The sequence below is a fragment of the Asterias rubens genome, chromosome 2, assembly GCF_902459465.1.
Source record: "Asterias rubens chromosome 2, eAstRub1.3, whole genome shotgun sequence".
Lineage (NCBI taxonomy): Eukaryota > Metazoa > Echinodermata > Asteroidea > Forcipulatida > Asteriidae > Asterias > Asterias rubens.
The window spans coordinates 22,249,047-22,276,180 of NC_047063.1; the positions used below are offsets into that span (position 1 = coordinate 22,249,047).

General features: G+C 40.0%; 1 protein-coding gene across 1 annotated transcript; it reads left to right on the top strand.

Annotated features, from left to right (window-relative positions):
* The first annotated feature begins 543 nt into the window (after window positions 1–543).
* On the top strand, window positions 544–25,749 carry LOC117304608 (host cell factor 1-like). The gene is made up of 21 exons (XM_033789155.1): window positions 544–721; window positions 1,986–2,295; window positions 2,703–2,911; window positions 3,788–3,872; window positions 4,431–4,537; window positions 5,788–5,933; window positions 7,110–7,227; window positions 7,647–7,766; window positions 9,657–9,763; window positions 10,916–11,335; window positions 12,017–12,451; window positions 13,131–13,508; window positions 14,041–14,143; window positions 15,021–15,524; window positions 16,155–16,391; window positions 17,006–17,130; window positions 17,313–17,456; window positions 18,402–18,590; window positions 19,267–19,541; window positions 20,100–20,183; window positions 20,628–25,749. Exons 1-21 carry the CDS (start codon window positions 562–564, stop codon window positions 20,695–20,697), a joined length of 4,326 nt encoding a protein of 1,441 aa, XP_033645046.1. The 5' UTR covers window positions 544–561; the 3' UTR covers window positions 20,698–25,749.
* Window positions 25,750–27,134: the final 1,385 nt, after the last annotated feature.

Sequence of the window (27,134 nt, forward strand, 5' to 3'; positions counted from 1 at the left end):
TCCCCTTGTATAATTGTTTATGTCCATTATTTACAGTAATATATTTGCATGAGTGTAATTCGCCTTATTGTTGACCTTTTAAAATTACATTTCAGCCGTTCGGTTTGGTTGCAACGTGATTTTTAATAAGCCTTTGTGAATATATTATCATATAGTGCCACACTTTTACCAACTGCGGGGTTCGTCCACTCTGACGACACGAGCGGTCGCTAACAATTAAACACACAAAACCCGCTCTCCCCGATCCGTTTCTCACTTGCACTCTATGCGTGCACTGTTCCCGCCTGTTTTGATAGCGCGCCAACAAACCACCGTGGCTCATCAATTATCGTCATCAGATTATTTCAAAATTGCATGATAAGTCTGCAAAATATTTCATAAAACTTTTAAACAACAATGCTTTAATGATTCTAGTTTAAAACATTTTGTTTATATATGGGAACAGATTATTTGAATAAAAATGTTGTTGCGCAAAGTTAGTGAACGAGGTAAATTTATGTTATTTACTACATCCGGGCATTTTTGTTGGCGTTAGCGGCTGCATTGTGGGTAAGGGACAAGATGGCGGCACCCATACTCAAATGGAAGCGTGTAACAGATACGACGGGTCCTTGTCCAAGACCACGACATGGACATCGAGCTGTGGCCATCAAGGACCTGATGGTAGTGTTTGGCGGTGGGAACGAAGGAATTGTGGATGAGTTGCACGTTTATAACACAGGTCAGCCCGATGTTTTTTATTGGTGCCAAACAAATCCAAGATGGCGCCCTATTGTTGTCATTTGAAGAAAAAACGACGCTATCCATCTTTTTTGTCATTTTGTCGAGTTCACATGTCAACCATCCTTTGCCTTAGCCTGATATTTATTCATACGAGGCAAAGTTATAATTTTTGTCTAATTTAAAGTACGTTTTTTGAAGATATAAAAAAATACAAAATTCAAGATGGCGGCGCCCGTTGTTGACGTTTGGTTGTTGTTGACCCAGACCAGAGTACGGCAATCAATTTAAGGCCGTGATTACACGATTAAGACAAGTAGCAAAATAAGTTAGTGTAAATTAGTTGTTGCACAAACATACCCCAAATTTTTTTTAATCAAAATGTCAGAGTTTGATCGATAAAAGAGGGGGTAAACTGGTAAAGTTTGTGATGATTTTTCTTCAATTTTCCTAATATTTTCTGACTTTTTGTTTAACCTATATCCTATGGCATGCCTCAGAATGTCATCTTTACCTACTTTTATTGTATATTTACTGTATTATCGTCATGTTTCAGGCAGACACGATTCTTTAAAATTGGTCGACAAATTTTCTGTTTCCCTCTATTTACTTGCCACAAAATCTTTTGTTGTAATTTAATGTTAATAATAATGTGCCTTGCCAATATTTCCTTTTTGTTAAATAAGTTTGTTGGGTGTCCTTTGTGGTTAGGTGCACATCTTCACTACTTGCAATACTTTTGTATACAAGTTTGAGGGTTGAATCAATAAAATACTTTAAAAATTGAGCATTTGATATATTCAATTTAAAAGAAGAGAATTCTACTCTCAACAAGACCAATCTTTTCAGGGGTATGCAAAAGCCAAATGTTTTCTTCAAGCATTCAGCAGTACCATGTAGCTTGTCATTTCACTAGTCTACCAACTGTTTTACTGCTACCAACACTAGTCCATTCATTACTCTGAAACGTAATAATCTTCAACCTTGATCCTCCTCCTGAGGATTTTTTGACTGAAGTGACCAAGATGCAATTGAGCTACAATTATCACAACTACAAATAGCAATGCTTTTCAACATTGAACCTGCCAGCCAATAATTGATTTGAGTGGTCCTCAGGTGTATTAACTAGCAACACACATCTATACTCCAGGCAGTTTTTTTAAGTAACTGGACCAGTTAGTTTGTCATTTTACTAGTCTGCCTTTAGTATTTTAATTGACAATCGCTGCACTCATTGACTCTTTTCATAAACATCTTTCCAATAGCAACCAACCAGTGGTTTGTGCCAGCAGTCAGAGGTGACATCCCACCAGGCTGCGCCGCCTACGGCTTCGTCTGCGATGGCACACGCCTCTTCATATTTGGAGGCATGGTGGAGTACGGCAAATACTCCAATGAGTTGTACGAGTTACAGGCAAGCCGTTGGGAGTGGAGACGGCTCAAGCCAAAGCCGCCCAAGAACGGCCCGTTGCCATGTCCACGCCTTGGCCACACCTTCACTCTGCATGGCAGCAAGGCGTATCTCTTTGGGGGGTTGGCCAACGACAGCGATGATCCCAAGAACAACATCCCTAGGTGAGAGATTGCCCAAAATACAGAGTTGTCTTCTTCATTGAACCAATATTTCAGTTTGTAAACACTTCAATTTCCAACAAATCTTCAAGTCAAAACGCCAAACATTTGCTTTTCACTGGACAGTCTCTATACTATTTACTATATCAAGAAACAATCAAGCTATTTGTAGTAAAGGCGGTAAAATTAATATCAGTTGGCCCATTAAATAAAACAAAGCATTAATTGCATCAAACCAAACAAAAATAAAAATTCTTAGGAGACATTCTTAATGAAACAAGAAAATAAACTCAATTATTTATTCTTAGCTGCTAATTAGATGTGTCAATTAAAATAATGACAGTTTACTTGGAAAGTGATCATAATCCTAAATTAAAACTTTTTGCATTTTCATTTTTCGCACTCACCAGATATCTGAACGATCTCTACTGTCTGGAGTTACGCTCCGGCTACAGCAATATGATCTGGGAGGTACCGGTCACGTACGGTGCAGCGCCCCCTCCCCGCGAATCCCATACGTGCGTCTCCTACATGGAAAGGAAAGGTCACCAGGGTCGACTTATCATTTATGGAGGAATGAGTGGTTGTAGGCTCGGGGATATGTGGCAACTTAATTTAGGTAGGTTCCTTGTACTGTTTAGTTGAAGTTTTCCGTAGAAATGATCTACTATCCCTGAAAAGGGCCTAGTTTGATGGAGCTGCTTAGCGGCTAAGCAAAAATGAGCAGGATACTGGTCATAATATGGTGCACGCCACAAACTGCATAATCACTTTGTGCTCAGCTACTTTTGTAGCAGCTCTATGAGGGCCATTTTCATAAAGCTTCTTAAGTGTCTGGTAACCTAGCACAATTGTTTTTGGTCAGCTTTGATTGCTTATTGAAATGTTGCTTAACAATTTTTGGATGAGCAAAAATGAGGTGGTTGGCTTGTAACCTTTTTATAGGAAGTATTTTTTTATTTGTGCTTAGCCACTTTTTGCTCTGCTAAGCATATTTGTTGCACAGCCAAAACAGTGCAGGATACTAGTCTCAAATGGTATACACGGCATGGTAACTCAAATTTGGTAAGAATAATTGTTTTTGTGCATAGCTACTTTGATTGCTTATTGAAAGCGTGCTAGCGTGCTGAACAATTTGCTGCCAAGCATAAATTAGCAGGATACCAGGCACAAATTGTACACAATACATGCTTTTTTGGCTGGTAACCTTAACCTGGTGAGCATAATTTGTTTGTGCTTAGCCACTTTTTATTGCCTTTTGAAATGTTGCTAAACAATTTCCTGTTTAGCAAAAATGAACAGGAAACCTGTCACAACCGGTACACATGTCATGCTGATTTGGCTGGTAACCTAAATCTAGTAAGCATAGTTTGTTGTGCTTCGGTTCCTAGCCCTAGTTTGGCTGGTGAGACAATCTTATTTCTGTCACGACTCTGTATTGAAATATTATATAAATAGACTTATGTAATGTTTGAATTTCTCCTTTGTATTCTAGAAAATATGACATGGCTTAAACCGGAGCTGAATGGTCAGAGTCCCCTGCCAAGGAGTCTCCATTCAGCCACTGTTATTGGACACAAGTAAGTCAGGGTTTTAGACTCCTTAATCTCTATCTGGTAATGGAACACTTGTTTAATTAAAAAGATAATTACTACCTAAGCAAAGCATGAGTTTAGTAAACAGTTGGGCGTACAAACACAGAAGTGGGTGTCAAAACACCTAACACTAACAATCTATGAAGAAAAAAGAAATTCCTTTCGAAGGCACTGGACACCATTGGTAATTACTAAAAATAATTGTCAGCATAAAAACTTACTTGATAACAAGCAATGGAGAGCTGTTGAAGTAGCGTAATTTCGAGAAAAAAAGTAATTTTCCACTTAAATATTTGAATTTGATTTGGAGACCTCAGAATTAGATTTTTAGGTCCCGATATCAAGGATCTGAAAGCACACAACGTTGTGCGATAAGGGTGTTTACAAATAAGTGGAAAGTCAATTGCAAGAAACTTTTTAGTTCAGTTGAAACTGTTTATGCAAAGTTTTAGCCCTCAAGAAAGACTCTGCTAGGGTTAAAAAATCGGGCAACTATCTATTTTGTGGGCAAAATTGTAAAAACATTAATCTTCCCGTTTGCAGGATGTATGTTTTTGGAGGTTGGGTCCCGCTGGTAATGGACGATGTGAAGGTAGCCACTCACGAGAAAGAATGGAAGTGCACAAGCACCCTGGCTTCACTCAATCTTGGTAAGGCACTTTTGGCTTGTAAGAGTTGGTCACTCATGTAAGTGTACTGACTATGTTTGTGTCTGTTGAAGGTGTGTTCATGAAGACCATAGAAAAAGAGTATCGTATGGGTCAGAGTGTTTTCGCATGAAACCAGGGCCCAATTTCATAGAGCTGCTGAGCACAAAAATTTGCTAAGTGTGTTTTTAGAGGAATATCAATTCCTACAATGTACATTCAGCTCCCTCGAGTTATTTCCATCTAAAATGTTTCTTTTTCATTTATAGCCTTGTACCTTGAGTGGCTTTCAGCCTTGTTTGTGGTGAATTTGCTTAAAATAAAAAATATATTTTATACATTTTATACAGAGAATTCCTTTGACCTAATGAAAAAGGCACATTGTCACGAGTAACCTGCAGTGCTTGCTCTGACTTAACATGCCTTCCATAAACCCTTTTATATTGACTCATAAAGGCCCTGGTTTGATTGAAAGGTCATGTGACCCTTCAATATTCGAGGCCCTCGCTGAATTGAAAAGGTCACATGACCCTGGATGAATCATCAGTGGTGGGCACCATTTCCTGTGTCAAATATATGTACACTTTGGGTAGAAAGTGAAGTTTGCAGAGAGCCTTGTAAAGGAATATCAGGCCTCAGGCGCGGTCACACAGGCCCCGATAACGAGAACAAATACGAGAAAATTTGAAATGCACGCCTTCGACTGGTTGAATATGCGTGGGCGCTCTTTGCGTCTTGATCTTTATCGTTTTCATTATCGCTGCAGTGTGACTCGCCCTTTAGTCTCATTAAGCAGGACTTGAATTTGGGGCTAAAACACCACAAGACACAAGGCCTGTAGCTCAAAATTTACACCGGACCAAAATTTATTTCAAAAGACCAGAATCTTGACAAGACCAAAATAAACGTGACGGTGCTCTAAACCCCAGGCAGAGATATCAACAAAAACGGGAGATGGCAAACATAGGGCTAGACGGTTCAGTTGGTGGTGCACTAAAAATTTAATCCGTAGGTGGTTGGTTTAAATTTGTCTTTGTTCAAACCTCAACTCACAATTATTTTTATTGGAACTCTTGTATTTTCTTCAACTAGATATCTCACATCACTTTTTGTGCAATATCATTTCCTCTATGATCTTGTCGACCTGTGATTTGTCTGTTTTTTTACCAACTTTTTTCATAGTGCTGCCCCCCTCCAAACCCCCCCCCCTCTTACTACAATGATTAAAATTTTGTTTTCTTTGTCTCTACCAGAAACGATGACATGGGAGCCCCTCGCGATGGAAGTGTTTGAGGACAATGTTCCCCGTGCCAGGGCAGGTCATTGCTCTGTGCCGATCCATTCAAGACTGTACGTTTGGAGTGGGCGAGACGGGTATCGTAAAGCGTGGAATAATCAGGTATATACATGGTTTATGGTTAATTTAAAGACACTGGACACTATTGGTAATTGTAAAAGACCAGCCTTCTTACTTGGTGTATCTCAACATATATGCATAAAATAACAAACCTGTGAAAAATTGAGCTCAATTGGTCGTCGAAGTTGCAAGATAATAATGAAAGAACAAAACACCCTTGTCACACGAGGTTGTGTGCTTTCAGATGCTTGATTTTGAGACCTCAAAATCTAATTCTGAGGTCTCGAAATCAAATTCGTGGACAATTTCATCTTTTTTGAGAACTACGTCACTTCAGAGGGAACTGTTTCTCACAATGTTTTATACTATCAACCTTACCAATAGTGTCCACTGCTTTTCAAAACATTAACAATTTGTGGTCCTACTGCTGAATTGCATTAAGAATTAAAAATCACACAAAATAATTAAAGATAATGTACTATTCTTTACAAAAAATTGGGCTTTCAAAATTAACATTAAAATTGGTGATGCTATAAAACAGCCTCGGGTAATATTTAAAAAACTTAAGTGATGAGCAAGAGATGACCAGTATAATGCACAAATTAACTGTTCAGAAGACATGTGAGGTATGGAAGGGGGCTGCATTTAAAACGCTTTGTATATTATTTTTTGATAATTTCGGACTTTATATATATAAAGGGCTGGGGAAAGTTGTGGATACACTATGTACTTTTCCAAATGGTTTGCGGTAACACAATGTGTATACTACTTGCTAGGTTATGTTCTTTTGAAGATTGTCTTGCTATATATATTCTACTACCGCGGAGTCATTTTTTGCAAAGTTTTAAACCCTACTCTCTAACATGGTGTTACCACAGACCTTACTACTGTACATTTGATCTCTACCATGCAAAGTTTCAAATCCTACTCATGTACATGGTGTTACCACAAACCTTACTAGATTGTATCTCCACCATGCAAAGTTTCAAATCCTACTCATGTACATGGTGTTACTGCAAACCTTACTAGATTGTATCTCCACCATCCGAAGTTTCAAATCCTACTCATCATGTGCATGGTGTTACTGCAAACCATACTTAATTGTATCCCCACCATGAAATGTTTGAAATCCTAATTATCTACACTGTTGTTACTGCAAAATATCTTTTTGATCTTTCTTCGCAAATTTGAGTTGACGAATGTTTCCTTGTCTTACAGGTGTGCTGCAAAGATTTGTGGTTTCTTGAGACGGAGAAACCTCCTGGGCCCTCTAGAGTTCAGCTTGTGCGGGCGAGCACCAACACCTTGGAGGTGTCTTGGGGCGCGGTGCCAATCGGTAAGTGATGCCTGGAGAGAAAATATCTGAACCTTTCCTAAGCTACCCCACCATAACTGCACCACCAAAGTTTCAAAACCCTTTGTTGATTGATAGGCCTGGAATTTCATTTTTGAGAGGGCAAGGCAAAAGGGCACTTCCTTCCTTTAAAAAGTCTATGGGAAACCTTTGAAGGGCCACCAAGGCTAAGACAACGGGAGCAACGGTCATGGCATTTATGTCCACTGTGTAACTCCAGGCCTGACACTATAATCTTTGGTCAAATGTGTCTGTATACACCCAAACAAAGTAGTGTACTCCTATTATTGTCCACCGTATCTCAAAAAGGTTATTTCGTGTCATGACTTTTGAATGATAGAAATTAATAACTGAAATAAATTACTGCAATTCAACGTTTTTTGTTGTTCTGTGTTCTCCAGCTGATGCCTACCTGTTGCAGTTACAGAAGTATGACATGCCCCCTACTCCTTCCACTCCGTTGACAGGAACCACTAACTCCCCTCTCCGCGCAGCTGTCACAGGAGGGCAGCAGACACAAGGTATGTCAGAAGAAAATTTGTCGAGGGAGGGTGGGGGGGGGGAGAGAAAGGTGCTATTTTCATTGATTAAGCACAAGACGGTGCAGTAAAGAATGAACCATATGTTTTTTAATTTCAAAGAAAGTAATATTAGTTTTGGGTTTGAACAAAGAATGTTAGTGTCCGGAGTTCATTCGATTCGGTGGCATGGTTGGCTTGTGCGTAAAGCGCTCGTCTCCACCAAGGTGACCCCGGTTCGATTCCCGGCCGGGGCCATATGTGAGTTGAGTTGTGCGTTGGTTCTCTGCTGTGCCACAAGGGTTTTCCAGAACATCCAGTTTTCCTCCCTCAGGAAAAATCAAACACTTTTGATCTTGGCTGTGCTCCGTGGTCATAATGGGTTGATGTGGCTGGGAGCCAAAGGCGCCCTTGCATGCCTGCTTCTCGAACACGTTGTAGCCGCGTCCTTCCCAATTCAGCTCTTAGCTGCGAGTAAGCTGCGATGATTAGCTGCGATGATTAGTCCCCCAAATTATTATTATTGCTTCAGTTCCCGCTCAATTAGACTTTTCTTTGTTCAAGCCGAAACCACTTAATGGCTTAAACAGTTATCTCTTGTGGTTTGGCATTTGATAGAAAATTTTATTAAAACAAAGTTTGTAGATGGTGCTTTACTACACCGTAATTTCTGAAGGTTATTACTGAAGTGCAGAACCCATTTATTTATTTACATAATGCCATTAGCTGTTCACAATGTTGCGTGAGCATTCAGACTCATATTCTGGTGGTTAAGTCATCGGGATGTAGGTTCTAATCGCGGTTGTGACACTTGTGTCCTTGAGCAAGATACTAAACCATAAGCTTCTCTCTACCCAGTGGTATAATGGGTACCTGTGAGGGCAGAGATGGGTTTTGTGAGTGGTTAGTTTGGAGCGTTGTAACTCGTAGCACCGGCTGTATACTCATCAGAGAGCCGAGAGCTGAAGTGGTTTAAGGAATGATTTAAGGCCCAGTGACAAGGGTTGCCCTCAAGCTGAGCGTCAACGCTCGAGGGGGACTACGTCCTGGCCCTGCCTGGAAGAGACCCAGAGGGCGACCACGCAACACCTGGTTGCGCCAGCTAGAAGTCGACCACCACTCACCGGCACAGCAGCTGTGGCAGTCTGCAAGCAATCGTCTGGTTTGGGCGGCTCTACGTCCCCCTTGATGGTCCACAGAGAATGATGATGATGACAAGGGTTAATAATGTTAAAAGCAGTTTGAGACGCCCTTCGGGCTGTGATGAAGCGTTATATAAAAATTGTTCATTGATGCAATCGACCAACCAAGCCAGAATACACCTTGGGTGAAGCCCTTCTCTTATTGATGAGTGTACTTGGTACATGAAACCTGCAAATACACAACTCACAGGTCCTACAGCTTCATGTCCTATCCGAAGGATGAAGCAATAATGAAGTGTCTCACTAAGGATATAAGTGTCAAGACAGGGACTTTAACCTACACTCTGCTGATCAGAAATACCAGAGCTTTAAAGGATTTGGGTACTTTTTCAAAAAGTTCATAGATTTACATTCAACTTACAGGGTTTGAATATAATGATAGTGGAAAGCTTCCCTTCAAATATTACTTACTGAGGTGCTGTAGTTTTTGAGAAATGAGTAAAACAATGTAATGAAAATACATTTGTAAATGCTTAAAATAATTTTCATGACATTGTATTACTCATTACCCCAAACCTACAGCTCCTCAGCACGTTATATTTTCAGGGAAGCTTTCTACTATCATTAACTTCAAAATGTGTAAGTTTAGTGTAAATCTGTGGACATTGCGTTTTTTGTCCTACAAAAAGTACATACACCCTTTAAAAATAAAAAAATAAAAATAATATTGAGGACTATATTTATTTTTCAGGACGTTTGAATCCAAAGAGTCCGATGATTGTTAATACAGCCGGTAATCCAACGGGGCTGAAACTAGCCATGCCTGGAACAACTACGACAAAATTAATCGCTACCCAGGTAAGGTTTGCTCCATCCCTCTAAGCTAAAGGAAAAACAAAAACAATAGGCATGGCATACATTCACAAACAAATTTATCCCAAAATGAAATGTGGAATTTTTACTATGTTGATAAGTGTACTGGGTACGCCCCTGAAGTTTTGCAATTTTACTATTTGGAAAGTCCTGTAAGGTTCTTGTATTTTCATTTACATAGGTTGCTATATATTTTTCTCACTTGTTCTTTTTTAAAAATTTTGATATTTTTAATTTTTTTTCATAATGCACTCGTGTACATTTAAAGGAATGGGAGGCAATAGAAATTAATAAATTATTATTATAGTATGTTCTTATTTGATGGCATGATGATAACTGTTTTTTAATAACAAATATATTTTTTATAAAACTCTGTATTTTAAACTTCATTCAGCCTTTGGCTGCGGAGATTGAATGTTTTTAATAAACCAATAAATAAAACTAAAAATTAAAAGTCATGAAAACCTATGCCTGACCCCTGACAAGTTAAGGCTAAAATATGACGATAACAAATAACTCTTTGGAACAGCCTCCCACTTTGACTCGGACAAGCAGATACTTGTTCTCGATTTAAAACACATTTCAAAACCTATCTATTTCGGAAATAATAGCTTTAAGCCTTTGGTTGTCTTTGTTAAAAGCAGAGTTCTGTTTTTTTTTGCACCAGGAGTGTGATCGTCGACAGACATGGGTTACTAAAAATGTTCAATATTATTATTGTTATGTGAAAGGTTTACGTTTGAACCAAGTTTGACATTGTTCGTTAGAATCGATCAGAAACAACTTGGATACCTGCCAAAATAGAGATCGCTCAAGCACCATACGTACACACAACGGAATATTTGTAAAGGCACCTTTACATCAAGATCGAAGCGCTGAAAAGAGCAAAACCAATTGAACCATAACTACATTACATTACATCTGACACTAATGAGCTTTAAGAGATTTTTTTAACAATTGCGCCATCGGCATTCAAGCTTTCTCCTGAAGATGTGCAAAGTACACTATTTGAAGAAAGCTCTTCTGTAGAGCCAACACTCCCTCAAAAGAGATTATTACATGGCTGTACCCGCAAGTTTACTTTTGTTTATAGTTTACACTTGACATTGTTCTTTGTGTTTTGACTTGTCCACTCAGCCTACGAGTGGGGGGTCAGCCCTGAGTGGCATCGTCGCTTTAGCAGAGGCCGCATCGGCTACCCAGAAGATTCAACAGGGGCAGCGCGTGACCATTGGGGTCACCCGCACCACCCCGACCACACCAACCAAATCCATCTTCTCCCCGCTCTCTGGTTCTGGCCTAACCATCGTCTCCCGGGCCCTCACCACCACCTCGGGGGGCGTTGCCACCATCACACTCCCCCAGGGGATGAAACTGGCCACTACCGGGACCCTGGGTCAGGGGTTAAGGGTCGCGGCAGGGACGAATATCCTGAAGACGTTGACGGCGTCGGGGAAGCCTATTATAACGGTGCAGAAATCAGGGGTTACCACTCAGAGTGTGGTCTCCGCTGTAGTGACTGGAAACTCGAAGACTATGACTCTCGTCAAAAACACGGTGAGTTGGACAAATTTTGTGCAGAATTCTTTCATTTCATTTTATTTGTGTCTCTTTTATCTTAAGAAATTAACAAAACTAGTGAATGAGACTTGCCTGTGACAACTTACTTTTAAAACTTTGCAGTACCAGTTGCTATAATATAGACCTTTATCCTGATGTCACCATCTTGGTCATGTTCCCTGTTTTCAATAACAGTAATGAATGCTTACATTTATTGCGCATGGCACCAGACTTTTATTTCATCCAGGCTCAGTTGGGTACCAATGAATTGGAATGGCGTAAAATCAAGATGACAACACTGATTTTCACTACCTCGGGTATAAAATGAAAACTCTCTGTGGAACAATGTACAGACTCTTATATTTTAAATGTGACGTCATCAAATGTTTTTGGATTTTGACAAAAATTGCCGTTGAAGGGTATCGAACACAGTGGCATTTTACCTCAGTTTTTTGTGAGGTTAGAGACTTTTAAATTTTTTCCCATTCTGATGAGGAATGTTTTATTTATTGAATGGTTGCATCACAGAACTGAATTTAACCTTGGAGTACCTCTTTAAACAGCTCCAGAACACACCGTCCCTCTTGTTTCTCGTTGGGCTTAAATGACATTTTCAGACTGCCATGAGTTCACTTGTTTTTACAATTTTGTTACTTTTTTTTCCCGGAATGTTTTTAGCAAGTTCCAAAGGTGACCGTAATGCAAACCAAACCCGTTCAGACTATCCCGACCTCTGGCACCGTCCTAGTGAACGCGGCCGGCCAACCCATCTCAAAGTCTGGCATCCCGGGCACAACAATCGTCAAGCTGATCACAACGACTCAGGCCGGGGGTAAGCCGACTACCATCATCAGCCCCAGCGCGCAGCAGATCGCCGGCACCAAGGCTCAGCCAACGATCCTGGGAATCAGCAGCATCAACCAACAGGGCAAGAGCATCATCAAAACTATACCCATTGGGAGCATGTCAAAGGTCGGGGCGGGGGGCACCATGGCGGGCAAGGCCCCGACCATTGTGACCGTCACTACCAAGGTGTTGGGGGGCACCACTGGTACCCCTACCAAGTATATCACGACCGGTGGTGGCAAGCCCAAGATTATGCTCACTAACCAGGTATGCTCGTAGCGAAAGTGAATTTTATAAAATAATAACCCTCCTACTTAGTGACCTTGTAATTGTATCCACTGAATGATGCTATGCCAGCCTGCAATATATCATATATTGAATATATCTACACAGTACACTGGTTATAAAGTCCAGTCCCAGTCTACAATATATTATGTGACCTATACATATCTACACAGTAAACAGTCAACCCTCCTACTTAGTGACCATTTGAATGATAGATAAATACTCATCAACATTGGTTTTTCATGATAAATTTGCTTAATGATGCTCCTTTTTTTTTTACCAAGTACTTCAAAATTTTTAAATCAGAAATGAGGTCAAATTTGACCAAGGCCACCAAATGTTCCATTGTGCCTCATTTTTTTCTTCGACAGATGTATAATGAGATAAATGTACATATTCACTGCTTTTGTACCACTGTTCATGTTTGTTGTGTTGTCATTTAATAATAATAATAATAATAATAATAAATAATATTTATAGAGCGCCTTTTACAAAAATTACAAAGCGCTGTACAATAACTACGAATACACACAAAATATAATAATTATAATTTAGCCTTCGGGAAAGACACTGCTAGGGTCGAAACATCACAACATTTTAAAAAAAAATTTTGAAATGTATAATGAAGGAAAATATAATGTGATTTTTAAAATGGTTACAGGCTGGACAGGTGATCTCAGGTCTCAAGACGTCAGTCTCTGGTGGAACCTCCTCCTCCCCGATCACCATCATCCGTGCCGTCAACCCCCAGACCGGTCAGATCTCCGGACAGAGCGGTAAGACCATTCAGATCATCACCAAGTCCAGCATGCGGCCGGGGGTCACTGGTCAGCAGGGCACCACCGTCCTCAAGACCGTGACCACCACGCAGGCGGGCGGAAGCCTGGCGGCCACCTCCAGCCCTGGGGTCACCACCAAGTACATCACCATTCCAGTATCGGCCGCGGGTAACCTGCTCAACCTGGCCCCGGGCACCACGGTGTCGCAGATCGTCGCCAACACGGCTAAGATTGCCGCTCCGGTTGTCTCACCAGGACAGGTTGGTCGGCTCTGTTTTTTGTAAAACTCCTCCATGTTTAACCCTTCATAGAGACCATTGAAAAAGCTCAGACAATGCTAATACTGTTCATTTCTTTAAAGGATCTGTATACTTTTGGTTTTTTTTGGAATCGCTCAATTGTTTTAATCCTATTTAAATGTAGATGTGAAAATTTCATTTCAAAAGGTGGTCGCGTTTTTGAGATATTGCTAAAAATCCAAAGGGAATATGTCTAAGCTGAAAGAATAATCCCTTATAGAAATATATAATTACTGATCTATTTTTACTTAACCAGATTACTTCCAAAAGCTGCTTAAGGTTACTAAGCAAGAGTTTTTATTGCTATTCATTTTAAGAGTGACTACCAAACAGATACCTTCCCTTTAAACCAAACTGGTTTTTCCTTTCTGTGTACTTATCACCCTACTCCCTAACGCAACTAACGATATTTATTTTGGTCTCCATTTATCATTCTTTGTAATTGTTAGAGAAACTTGTGTATAATAAATTATGACATGATAACTCTTCACAGGCCCCTACTACGGTAGTGGCAACCACACTCAGTAAGCCTGTACTCAGTACAATGCCAACTGCATCTGGAGAACCAAAAGCACCTTCAACAACGGAGGTTACAGGTCAGTAGTTCATTGCCCTCATCTTATTTATTTACGTCATCTTAAATGAAGGTAAACTCTGATCAGCGCCCAGCTTTCCTCAGTACAGAAACTGTATTAGTAAAAAACATGACATATTACACCATCAAAATTAAGTATTGTATAAATAGTAGACATGCTCGTACAACCTATGTGTAAAATCTCTTTTGAGGGAGTGTTGGCTCTGAACAAAGCCGGTGTGGTCTTGACGTTTCAAACAGTATACTCTGCTAGTCTCCATCAAAATTGTTAAAAAAGGAAAGACAACATGGTCTCCTCCCTGCTTAAATAGCCCATTTTTTGTAGTTTTAAAGACACATAATAAAATAGAAATCAAAAGTGCAGGATATGTTGAAGGTTTTAAAAATGCAAATTACTAATTTATGATCTGATGAAGCTGTGCTCTTTGTTCTCTTTCAACCATGTAACAAGAACTAGTTTTTATAAAGCTCTGCATCTACAGGTGTATTATTAATTTTTTAAGAAAGCTTTTTGAAGGTTGTTTAATTATGTAACCCATTTATGTAGGGTTTACAAGTTGCTGTAGGGCATTCAGCAGCCACTGCCAGAAACACTTGGGAAAACCTCTTTCTCCTAGTGATAAATGTTACTCTTCGTGCTCTTCACAACAAACTGGACCAATGGCTTTACATCCCAACTGAAGGATGCAGCTGATCGTCTTCAGGAGAATGGATCAGAGCACACTGATCAAAAACATTGAGTTGTCAACCACCAGTTCCTCTCAGAACAAACATTTCTCAAAAGAGGTTTTCACATGGTGCCACACCGCAGACCTCACCTAATTATTCTCCCACCCTGCAAAGGTTTCAAATCCTATTTATTTTTTGTTTCATCTCAGCTTCTGCACCAACCCCGTCCTCATCAGGCGATGCTGCTGCCGCTGCAGCGGCGGCTCCAGCGGCGGCTCCAGCGGCGGCTCCAGCGGCGGCTCCAGCGGCGGCTCCAGTCGCTCCAAACCTTCAGGTAGATCTTCAGCTCCACGACATACCGATCAACCCAAACTGCGAGAACCCACCCTGCGAGAAGTTCACCACCCCCGGGGTCGACACGCCGGCGACGCAATCCACCGCGACGGTGGGCGGCGGGGTGTTAACGGAAACCACTCCATCAATGACTCAACCAATACTGTCCACGGGAGCGCCATCTAGCGCTGGGATGTCGTCAAGTGAAGCGCCCTCTAGCAGCACTGTCGGGGAAGGTGGCGATGCAGGAACGAAGGAAACGAAACCTGAAGGGGAAGACAAGAAGCCTGCCGAAGATCCAAGTGGCGATGCTGCCAAAGTCGAAGAGTCTGAAACGAAACCGAGCAGCTCTGAGCCAGAAACTTTGCCAGACCAATCGGGTAAGTCTGCTCTACCAACTGAGCTATCTAGCCCTATTTTGGCAGTCAGCTTATTTGTCAATAACTTTGTTTGGGGTGCCAATAAGAAGCTTGTGGTGTAACCAGGGATCACACCCAAATTACGATACATCCTGGAAAGCAGCCAGGGGGATCTCACTAAGGGGGTGCAACTTCTCATTTCAGACATTTAGTTTGATTAAATTATATTTATTAGGAAAGATATCAGAGCGTTGTGGCCGAGTGGTCTAGTTCACTGTACCCAAGTTCTGTTGTTATTCCCACTGGGTTCGAATCCCACTGGGCCCAATTTCATGGCTCTGCTTACCGCCGTATTCTGCGCTTAGCATCACGATTCCCCGCTCACATGCAAGCGCCGGATTTCTGAGCTAGCCTTGTAAACTAAGAATGCCTAGTAATGTGGAGTACGCACGCGCAGAAGCCAAAATTCGCCGCTTACCCATGAAATACGCTTGCAATAAGAACAGAATTCCCTGCTTCCGTAAGCACCGATTCCTAAGCACCGATTGTTTCTGTGCTTACGGTAAGCAGTGCCATAAAATTGGGCCCTGATGAGTCTTACAGCCAGGCAATTTAACCATTATTGCTTGATATACCTTCTCCTCTCAATAGCTGAAGTAAAAAAAGACACCCCAATGGAAACTGAGCCGAGCCAAACCGATCAGGAGAAACCACCCACGGAAACGGAACCCTCCGCCGCACCAGAGACGCCCAAAGATGTACCCACGCCCATGGAGGCTGACCAATCAGGAGTCGATACTGCTGTTGCCATGGAAACCGGGGAACCTGCTGTAAGCAATGGTGATGAGGCAGCTAAGGTTGTGGCGTCGGCCGAGAAAGGCAAATCAGGTCAGTGAAGGGGAGGTCAGGGTTTATTCTTAATATTTCTTAAAGGCAGTGGACACTATTGGTAATTACTCAAAATAATTATTAGCATAAAACCTTACTTGCAGGCATGCAACTCTTCCGCGTTTCCGCGGAATTCCACGTTTTTTTTTTTTCTTCGGATTTTTAATTTTTTTTAAGCTTATATATGCCTGGCATTAACAGTGTACAACTACAATCATGTAAAATAAGCCTAGTACATGCTAAAAATGCACCTAAGAGCACAATAAACCTCACAATTTTCTAGGGTACCATTGTGGGTATCATGTCCTGTGGCGTTTCGGCTGCCTCGCTCCGCACTTGCGTTGTGCCTTTGAAAATTTTCCTCATTTTTTTTTCAATGGGCAGTTGCATGCCTGTACTTGGTAATGAGTAATGTGGAGAGATTGGTAGTATAAAACTGGTAGTATTAGTAGTATGGTACTTGTAACTTGAAGTGATCATGTGAACAATCAGTGATTTGAGAAGCCATTCTAAAACTAAGACGCAAACAAACCAAAGAAACACAGGAACAAAGCTTTTGTCAGCTCTAAGAAGTTAGTGTTTATGTTAATGTTATGGTGTTTTTCTATCACAAGATGTGGATGCCAACTCCATCGCTATGACGATAGCATCGTTGGCTACTTCTGGTATTCAGCAAGCAACATCTACCTCCAGCCGGACAGACTCGGTCCCTAACGGACTGGACATTGCAGATCAAAAGGTAGGCTCTCTCAAAAATAACCAACCAAAAATACTGTCAAGTAAGTTACATGGAAAAACTGTCAAGATAAAGTAAAGGTACACTTTTGGTAGTTGTCAAAGACCAGTGTTCTCACTTGGTGCACCTTGAAGCGCTCAAATTTTCCTAACGAGGATGAATCTGTTTGTAAATCAATCTCACAGGTGAAGACGGCAACACCAGTGAAAGTTACACCGGCGCCCAAGAAGGATGTGAACCAGTGGTACGACGTTGGGATCATTAAAACCACCCACACAGTGGTGTCTTATTATTATTTACCATCGGAGTCTGGGCTGAAGACTGAAGATGTAAGTACCATGGAAACACTAAGGCAAAAAATGGGACTTGCAATTAAAACCACTGAATATTTTCTTCATCACTTGTGTGGTGGTGTTTGTAGGATTTGGGTACTTTTTGTAGCACAAAACACAATGTCCACAGATTTACATTAAACTCACACAGTTCGAAGATATTTATAGTAGAAAGCATACCTTAAAATAGTTGCTAAAGTGCTGTAGTTTTTGAGGAATGAGTAAAACAATGTCATGAAAATACGTTTTTACATTCTAAAATAATTTTCGTCTGATGATCACTGAGACAAATATTATTTTCCTGACATTGTTTTACTCATTTCTCAAAAACTACCACACCTCAGCTAAATATATTTTCAGGGAAGCTTTCAACTATCATTATCTTCAAACTGGGTAAGTTTAGTGTAATTCTGTGGACATTTTGTTTTTTGTCCTACAAAAAGTACATAGACCCTTTAAAGAAAAAATATAGGAAGTACAGTATAGGAATATAGCATACAGCCTGTGCCGCCAAGTTTATCACATTACAAGAACCATCTCTGCTCTCACAGGCAGCAATTCCTAGGTGAAGAGACACAATGATAGACAAGTGTCTTGCTCCAACAACTGTACAAATGTTCTGCGCTTATGATCACCATTCTCAGTTTTCTGTGCGAGCACCAAATTTCTGTGCTAGCTGTGTAACCAAAGAAAGCCTTTGACCTTGCAGTAAGCATGCACACAAGAAAAGTATCTGAAATATGCTTGAAGTAACCCAGAGTTCACTGCTTCCATAAGCACCAAGTCTTTGCTTACGCTAAGCAGAGCCATGAGATTGAGCTCAAACTTGAGTTTGAATCACTAAAAGACCACTCAGCCACAATACACCAATATATACATATCAAACAAGGAAAAAATAGATTAGATGGTTAAAATTACTCAAAACACCCCTCGTTGTTCTAGGACATTGATGTGGTCAGCATTCCAGACCACAGCTACCTGAAGAAGCAAGACCTCCAAGCAGGCACAGCCTACAAGTTCCGTGTCGCCGGTATCAATGCTTGTGGCAGGGGACCCTGGAGTGAGATCTCTGCATTCAAGACATGCTTGCCTGGCTTCCCTGGTGCCCCGTCTGCTATTAGAATCAGCAAGGTAGGAACTTACAAGAGACTTTCATCAGTCAGACATGCCTTCTAGTCGCTAGTGGCCGACCGGTTAAGAGCACCGAATTCAAACTCTGGTGTTTCTGATCAGCAGAGTGTGGGTTCAAATCCCCAGCCGTGACACTGTGTCCTTAAGCATGCACTTGACCACTGCTTCGTCCTTAGGATGGGACGTAAAGCAGTTGGTCCCATGTGTTGTGTAACGCATGTAAAAGAACCCAGTGCACTTATCGAAAACAGAAGGGGTTCGCCCCGGTGTTCCTGGTTGTGGCTGCTTCATGCGCCGTAGCACCTTGTAAACCCTTATAAGGTGCTAAATAATTGGGTCTTGGAATCCATCACTGCAGAAACCTTTCTTTCTGAAAGTTTGTATATACTCAGCGCCTTGAGTACCTTGTTTGGTAGATACGTGCGCTATATAAGAGCATTTAAATTACACTTTTTAGGATCTAATGCTATATGATTTAATACGATTCTATAGTTTGATTTAAAACATGTAGATATTAATTTTTGCTTTGGGATAAAGAATATATAACATCATGAGTGATTCAGACACAAATTCTATACTTGCGGACTAAAGCGAGTTGAAGTGTTTATGATGGATACTTTTTGCCACCATCTTCAAAGACAATTCTAATTTTTAACTCCATTGTCACTACTCACAGAGTGCGGAGGGAGCGCATCTATCTTGGGAGGCGCCAACCAACACCGCCGGCGACATCCTGGAGTATTCCGTCTACCTGGCGGTACGCAGTGCCATCGCGTCGGCCGCGACCGCCGAGCAGAAACCTCAGACCCCAGCCCAGCTGGCTTTCGTCAGGGTGTTCTGCGGCCCCAAGCCCTCGTGTGTCGTCAGCTCCACCAACTTGACGACGGCGCATATCGATTACACCAGCAAGCCTGCCATTATCTTCAGAATTGCTGCAAGGAATGAGAAGGGGTTCGTTTAAACAACTTTGTTTGTTCATTTATCATGTCTTACAATCGGCGCAGGTCAAAACTAAATCGTATTGCTGTGTATCTTTCATGTTATTAAGGAGAAATGCAGAATAAAACAAGCGGTAACTTGAGGTTGAAACCTCAGATAACTCTGGGAATCTTGTGCTATACACGCAGTAGATAATTTACTATAACCATAGCAACAGCAGCTTTTTTAAACTTCTTGGTTCTTAAACGTCTAGGCACAGTATATGTTTTGGTGTTTTTAAACAAATATTGATTGCTTTCACTATTGCGGTAATCAAACTTCCTCGGTGATCCCTTGAGCGGTCTATTTTCCCTCGGTCTCACCTGGGGGAAAATAAAACGTGCTGAGGATCCCTCAGGTTGTCGTAGTTTTAACAGTAGCACTCAAAGCAATTCAAATTGTATACTAGCCTCTCATATCTATTACATGTGTTATATTTAAATGAGGTAAGAGGAAGACTGATGTACCAGTTAAACATCCCGAAGGTTTCAAAGTCGTCTTATGTGATTGTGTTTCGTATTCTGTTTATAGCTATGGTCCAGCCACTCAGGTCAGATGGTTGCAAGACAGTCAAGCATCATCCAAACTAACTGCTGCTAAAAGAGCGGCGGATGGGTAAGTGTAGACCGCTGTGGCAAAATAGCCCAACTCGAAAAAATTACATTTTTTAGAAAAGCAAGTAAAGAGATAAATTGTTTTGCAATAAATATCAGAGGAAAGTCTGAAAAGCCTTGATGACATTATTGCAGTTTTTTTTTTTAATCCAATTAATTTAGCTGTATTTCAATTTTTTAAGCTTTTCATTTCCAAATCGCTAGAAAGTTTAGCAAAAAAAAAACGACAAAAAAGAAGCGCCAACATTTTTGATCTTGTACATAAATATTTTTGGTGCAGAAGCAGCTCTAAGCGGCAAAACCGACTTGTGAAGATTTTCTTGAAAATTTGAGCCCCAGGCATGTCTGGTACAAACCATCAATGTTTCAATTTAATTCCAGTCTTAAAAGGATTTATTTTCAAAAAGTAATTTCCTGTAACTCTTTTTCCCTCCTCACCCAACAGTCAACAACAGTCGGCAGCTAAGAAGCCACGCCCAGATGATTCGTCTTCAGACCCCAAGCCAGCAGTCTAAAAGCTGATCCACCTTCAAGATAACCACTCACCGGCCGCACCCCCAGCCCTCCCTACCACCTTGTCTACCCCCAAGGGACGATCGTCTTATCATCAGCTCCGACCACTATGTCCTGTTCTTCCTCAACCACCAAGGAACATGATACCAGTCTGGTTTGTTTCTTTAAGATCTTGACTTTTAAGTTCCTGATTCTCTAAGGTTCTGCTTTTTAAAGAACCTGGGCTTTTCTCAAACCTCTGCTTGGGTTCTGTCTCTGGCTAAGGCTCTGCGCGCTGCGTACGCAGTGGAAAACGCAGCTCACCCTTTAACCTGCATTTTTGGCTCTGCACGCAGTGCTTGGAACAACAGCAGACAGGAGCCTAAGCCAAGGTTTGAGAAAGGCCCCTGGTTCTTCAAGATCCTGTTTCTTTAAAAATCCATTCATCTAGCCCCCCCCCCCACCACCCCAACCCAACCTCCTCTATCGCCCTCTGAAGCTTTACTGTTAAAAAAAAAGCGTAAATAATCTGTACAGTTTTTGATCTCCTCGGGGCTCTTTTTTCCTTTTTTTCTGCTGACGTTGTTTGGGATTTGGGGAAAGTCTGAGTGTTGCTATAATATTGTGTTTATTTATAAACTGACGACATTGTCTAGTCCCATCTTATCTTAGATGACCAGAGCGTATTTTTTTTAAACCATAATTTAAATGGCTGTGGCCCCACCAGTGTACCTCAAAACCTGAACGGTAGCAGAGAGTAGCTTTTGGTCACCAGCCAAATGACCTTGTTATGTTAACCATGATTTGCCGGTTCCCAGCATCAAGTTTGTTTACGACACAAAGTGGTATTATACTGAAAGGGAACCTGATGGGAACCAGCCATTGGCAGTTGATCAGGACTTAGCAAATTCACCACATTGGTGACTGTATGGTTTTATTGGGGAGTGGTACCCCCTGGGAGGCCTAACCATATGACATTTTTTGCTTGATGGTTTTTATAGCATCGCCTCTGGTCTGAAAGTAGATAAATTAGACTGGTGGACCTTTAGAGTTTCCTTGTAATAAGACTGTAAATAAACATTTGGTCTGTTTAGTGGTGTTAAGAGAAGCCCAAGAACAAGACTTTATTAATTACTGTTCAAGTTAGTGATTTCTCTACTCCAATATTGCACTAGTGAGTGACTTTATTAAGTAGGTTTTACATCACAATAAATCTTGGTTTTTAGGAATCTGTCTCTGTATGTCTTTGAATAGTGACCAAAGTGTTTTCCCACCATTTTTAAGACTGGTTCTAGTTTTCACCTGTCCCCAATTCTTCACTCCCTAAAACTGACAGCAGGGTAAAACAATTGTACGATATATATCTTGTATTTGATTGTTTCTTAAATTTGTTCTTTTTCTTTTCCAATATTGACCATTTGTTGAAGACTAACAGAGGTGGAATGCACTCCCGCAAAATACGCGCCCGCCATTTCCATCATTTTGGGAGGCAATTGCTTTGCGAACATTTTTAGTCCCAATATGGCAGGGAGGTTAAGTGCGCAGCGCGGCGTGCGAGGTGATCAATACTTGTGGGCAAAGGTTTTTTTCAAAAGTTTTAAGGTTGAAGAAAAGAAACCAACACGATATTGCTTTGAAACAACAACAAAACAAAGTGAATTTCTAGATGTGAATTCAACATCATGAAAGATTTCAGCAATACGCAGTTTAAAATATCACACTCTGATGATGTAGTCCCAATAAATGTTCACCATGATGCGCTTCCGAATTGAGAAATAAAATAATGTTGTTTGGACGTTTGGAAACTAGTTCAGCTTATTTTACCCAAAAATAATCTCCATGACTAAAAGTCTACAGAGATATATATTTTTTTTTTTACTCGGCTGTTATATCTTTCTCAAACTTGTTAAATAACCCTACAATATCCCTCAACAATGTATAGCATAATCTACGAAGGACTGCATGAGTGCCAACTAAAAAGAAATCTAGATTTATATCTTTGTAATTTTTAGGTGGGAAAAGTATGAGAGGCGGAAGAATTGGGCAGGTAGTCATTTTTGGTATAAAAAAAAAACGAATTACAACTTTGTACAATAGTTTGTGTTCATTTTGTGTGTTTGGTCTGTGTGCATGCTGTTATGTTTGCAACTGTAATGTTACCTCCGGACATTATTTACTTCCGAAATATTTTGTAATAGTCATTAAGAATGATAGTTAGAACTGCGGGCCCGATTTAGTCTGATGTTACGTATGTATTGAATTGAAGTAATTTCAGGAAGTTTTCATTTTCGTATGGTGTGGGAATTGGGTTGGTACAACTTTGGTAAAGGTTTAACTTGGCCTCAAAAAGACTCCTGTTAGTGTAGATCTGTTTCCAATGACAGATAAAAAAAGTGTCAACAGTTTGTTATTTAGAAAGTTAAAGAGGCAGAGAACTTTTGAAAAAATTGAACAAACTTGAAGACCTTTTTGTTATACAGCTGTTTCGAGTGACAATTGTTTTAAAAACAAAATTTCTTTACATGAATATTTCAAAACCGTGAAGTTTTAAAACAATACTTTTACTTGCAGCTACCTATTCACAGAACTAGGGGCGGTATGGGCGGCGATTGACAACCTCACAATGGTCCTGGTTCGATTCCTGGCTAAGGCCATATCAAAGCAGAAAACTACCCTATACCATCAGGTTTTTGTCCCCTAAACCTTCCAGTTTGTCTCTGTAAATAAATCAAATACTTCCGACTGCTGGCTGTTCTCTGTGGTCAATGGACGATGTGGTTGGCTGCCAAGGGCGCCCTCGCATGCCTGCAGCTCAAACACGCTGCAGCCGAGTCTTTCGCAATTTTAAACTCTCTGCTGTAAGGTTGATGATTAGCCTTCTCAAAATATTTTTTGATAAAACAATTACACATGGATTATTCTCTGAAACATCAGTTGAAAAGATCTGACAATTGTTGTAATGTCAATTAAATTGAGGTCAAAGAACTGCAAGCGTCAGAGTTGTACTTGCATATTTGCATTATATCTTGGTTATACATGTCTGAAAGGCCAGTTTGGGTTGTTTATTAATATTTATTTTCTTTTACTTTTTCTTTTAAATTTTGTTGTTTGAGCTCGTGGTGAACACTGATAAAAATCACACGTCAGAATCTGCACTTTCCTTGTAACTCATCGCTAACCTTAGTCACAAGAAAATAGTGAAAATCCCAACCACTGGTTTCAAGCATTATGTTCTTGTTCTTGACTTGCAAGTTTATTAATTAAATGTCTTACACATTTCTCAAAACTTTAGCCTTTCCGGCGGAAATATTTAAAGGGAAGTTTTCTGCCACGACCATCTTTATGCCGTGGGAGTTTTGTGTAATTCTGTAAACAATTATTTTTTGCAATCTTACCAAAGTTGTGCACTCCCTTCAAATTTATTTTTTTCACTGAAACTGTTCCCTTTATGTTGAGTGTTACTAAATGTCCCAAATGTTGAAATTGAAAAAGAAGAAAACTGTACAGGAAGTGTTAATTTAAGTTTTCTGTCAATAAATTTTTTGAGTGTACAAACGAATATGAATTATAAAAATAAATAAAATACGATGTACATGGTAGGTGTGGGAAAAAATTGTTTAGTTTATCGTTCCCCCTTTTTTTAACAGGGGCAAGGTTTTGTCGTTAAAATAATCCCCCAACGTTAACAAAGCTTTTTAATAAAACACAAAAAAATACAAACATTTCTATGGCTTGACCCTGTGTCGGCAGAACTGTAAATATTTCCTCTGTTTTTTTTTCTGATATAGTTTGTAGATTCATTAATTAATCGTTTTTTGGGTTTCATTTTGGATGACTTAAAAAAGAAAACGAGAAGAGAAAAAAAAGAGGGAAAAAACACGAATTTTTGAATGATGTAGTTTAGAATTACACATGTATGTGTCAAACATGTCGAGTCTATCAGTTTTAGATGAGATTTGCTGCACGTTTCTTTCTCCATAGCAGTGGGTCCAGGCATAGACTTAACGATTAAACTTATGGTAGTTTTGTATTTATTTTTGTTCCTGCTTTTTTTTCTTCTTTTTTTTCAATTTTTTTTTTTCAGGGGGGGTCAGGTACCAGACTCCTCACTGAGTTGAGATTGTACAGTGTTTGGTCAGTTTACTTTGTTGGATTGGATGCTGTTTGACATTGAACAGACATTATTAACACATAGTTGGCACCACAGGAACATGTAGCAGCGAAACATTGTCTTGAAACTGAAATGCAGCCATGCTTGTTCCGGAGTATTGGCTCAAATTGAGCAATCGTCCGTCGTTAAAAAAATACCATTTAGAGAATGCTTCCATACTTGTTTAGACTCAATTGTGTAGAAATACAAAACCTGTGCCATTTGTAGCTCATTCATTTTCTGTTGTTAAGGAATCTATAAAGTGTCTTCAAATGTGTCAGTATTCCTTCTTTAAAATACAAACAAACTCACAATTCTTGGGTATTTTCTCCTAGAGATGACGTCTTTGTCAGGCGAAGTGGCGATGATCATAACCCTACATTTCCCCGCGGGTCAAGGGTTGTGGAGTTATGATATTTCCAACTATGCCTGGCAGATGACTTCTCTTGATGTTTGTGTCAACACATCTTCTTCTTGGTTCTAATTTTTGATACACCTTTGGGCATCTTATTTATGCCGTATTTATTTCAGTATCTCAGATGAAACTAGGGCCCAATTTCATAAAGCCTGTAAGCACAAAAACCTTGCTTAGCTCAGACAGTAACAAAACCAGATTACCAGTAAAAATAACATTAACTTTACATTGTTGTGACTGGTGCCCCGCTCAAATTTTGTTCAGCAGTATTTTCTGCTGAACAGCTTTATGAAATTGGGCCTTTTTGTTAAGTTAATGTTAGGGTTTACAATGACTGTACACTAGCTTGAGTTGTGTGTTACAGAGAAGGCTTTACTTTTTGTTTACATAAATCAGACTGAACTGGGTAGTGAGACATATTCTCAGTCATAAGTAAATGCTCAATTTGAATTCCTCGGACTGTCCAGTGCTGTTTTGTCACAAGTTTAGTGGCAAGCTTTTGCATAGATACATAAAGAGATAACAAACACCAATACACAATTTCTGATGAACTGCAATCTGTGGTGATCTGAAGGTTTTAATTTGAAACAAAAGCTTGCTCTGAACCATGTGACGATCATTATTTAGTCAAAGAGGAATTCAAATTGAAAATTACAAGTGTCCATTGGCTTCCATGTGAATGTTGAGTTGTAGGTAAAAGTCTCAGATAAACTGAGTCCAATTTCATGACTCTGCTTACTGCAAATTTCTACGCTTACAGTCGCCATTCTCAGTTAGCACTGAATTTGTTAGTTAGCTGTGTAAGCAAGGAATGCTTAAAGCATGTTTGCTCACAAGCAAAATTTCCTTACCAACCTTTGAGATACGCTTACATTAAGCACGGTTTTATTCTGCTCAAAAATTCATGAATTTTCTCTTTAGTAAGCAGAGCCATATTTTGGGCACAGGGCACAATTTCATATAGGTGTTATTTTGGATTTGGGGCAAGATGATTTGGGCATGTCTCGCTACAAATACATGTGTTATAATGTTAAAAGTATGTTTAATTCAGGAATGTAAGCTATTGATAAAAAGGAACTTCATTTTGTAATTGTGTCGTAAGTGAGTGAAGTATGAAGGAATTTATTTTCTTTTTGTACAGGAACGCCTGCTTTGATATGGATTCAGGGGGGTAAAAAATCAACAAATTCATTGTTTTTTGATAATGTATTTGAATACTGTATGTCTAGTTTCAAAACATGCTGTTATCCATTCAATGTATTAGTAGGAAAACGTAACATTTTTTTTGTGTCATCGTAATAAATGCTTTTTAAACTGTAAAGAAACATCCGTTTAACAACTCTTTTTATTCTTGTGTTAACCCTAACAACTTCCCTAAAATAAAGGCAGAGGACACTATTTGTAATTCTCAAAATAATTATCGTCATAAAACCTTTCTTGAATACGAGTAACGGGGAGAGGTTGATGGTATAAAACACTGTGAGAAACAGCTCCCTCTGAAGTGCCATAGTTTTCGAGAAAGAAGTAATTTTCCACGAATTTGATTTCGAGACCTCACAAGTTATAATTTGAGGTCTCGAAATCAAGCATCTGACAGCACACAACACCGTCCGACATGGGTGTTTTTCTTTCATAGTTATCGCGCAACTTCAACGACCAATTGAGCTCGAATTTTTCAGGTTTGTTATTTTATGCATATGTTGAGATACACCAAGTGAGAAGACTGGTCTTTGACAATTACCAATAGTGTCCACTGCCTTTAATCCTAACAATACACCTTTGGGGTTTTTTTCCCGGAAAAGTTTGATTGTTTTAATCCCACATCAATGTAGACAAGTACAACAAATAAAACTAATCTGTTCTGACTGGCACCCCCTAACAATGACAAAATAATG

What these genes read in the sequence shown, in the direction of transcription:
- LOC117304608 (XM_033789155.1), top strand. Translation starts at nt 562, where the DNA reads ATGGCGGCACCCATACTCAAATGGAAGCGTGTAACAGATACGACGGGT. An exon ending in GTAAAGCGTGGAATAATCAG is followed by an intron (nt 5,934 to 7,109) that starts GTATATACATGG and finishes CTTGTCTTACAG; the next exon opens with GTGTGCTGCAAAGATTTGTG. An exon ending in TTCAACAACGGAGGTTACAG is followed by an intron (nt 14,144 to 15,020) that starts GTCAGTAGTTCA and finishes GTTTCATCTCAG; the next exon opens with CTTCTGCACCAACCCCGTCC.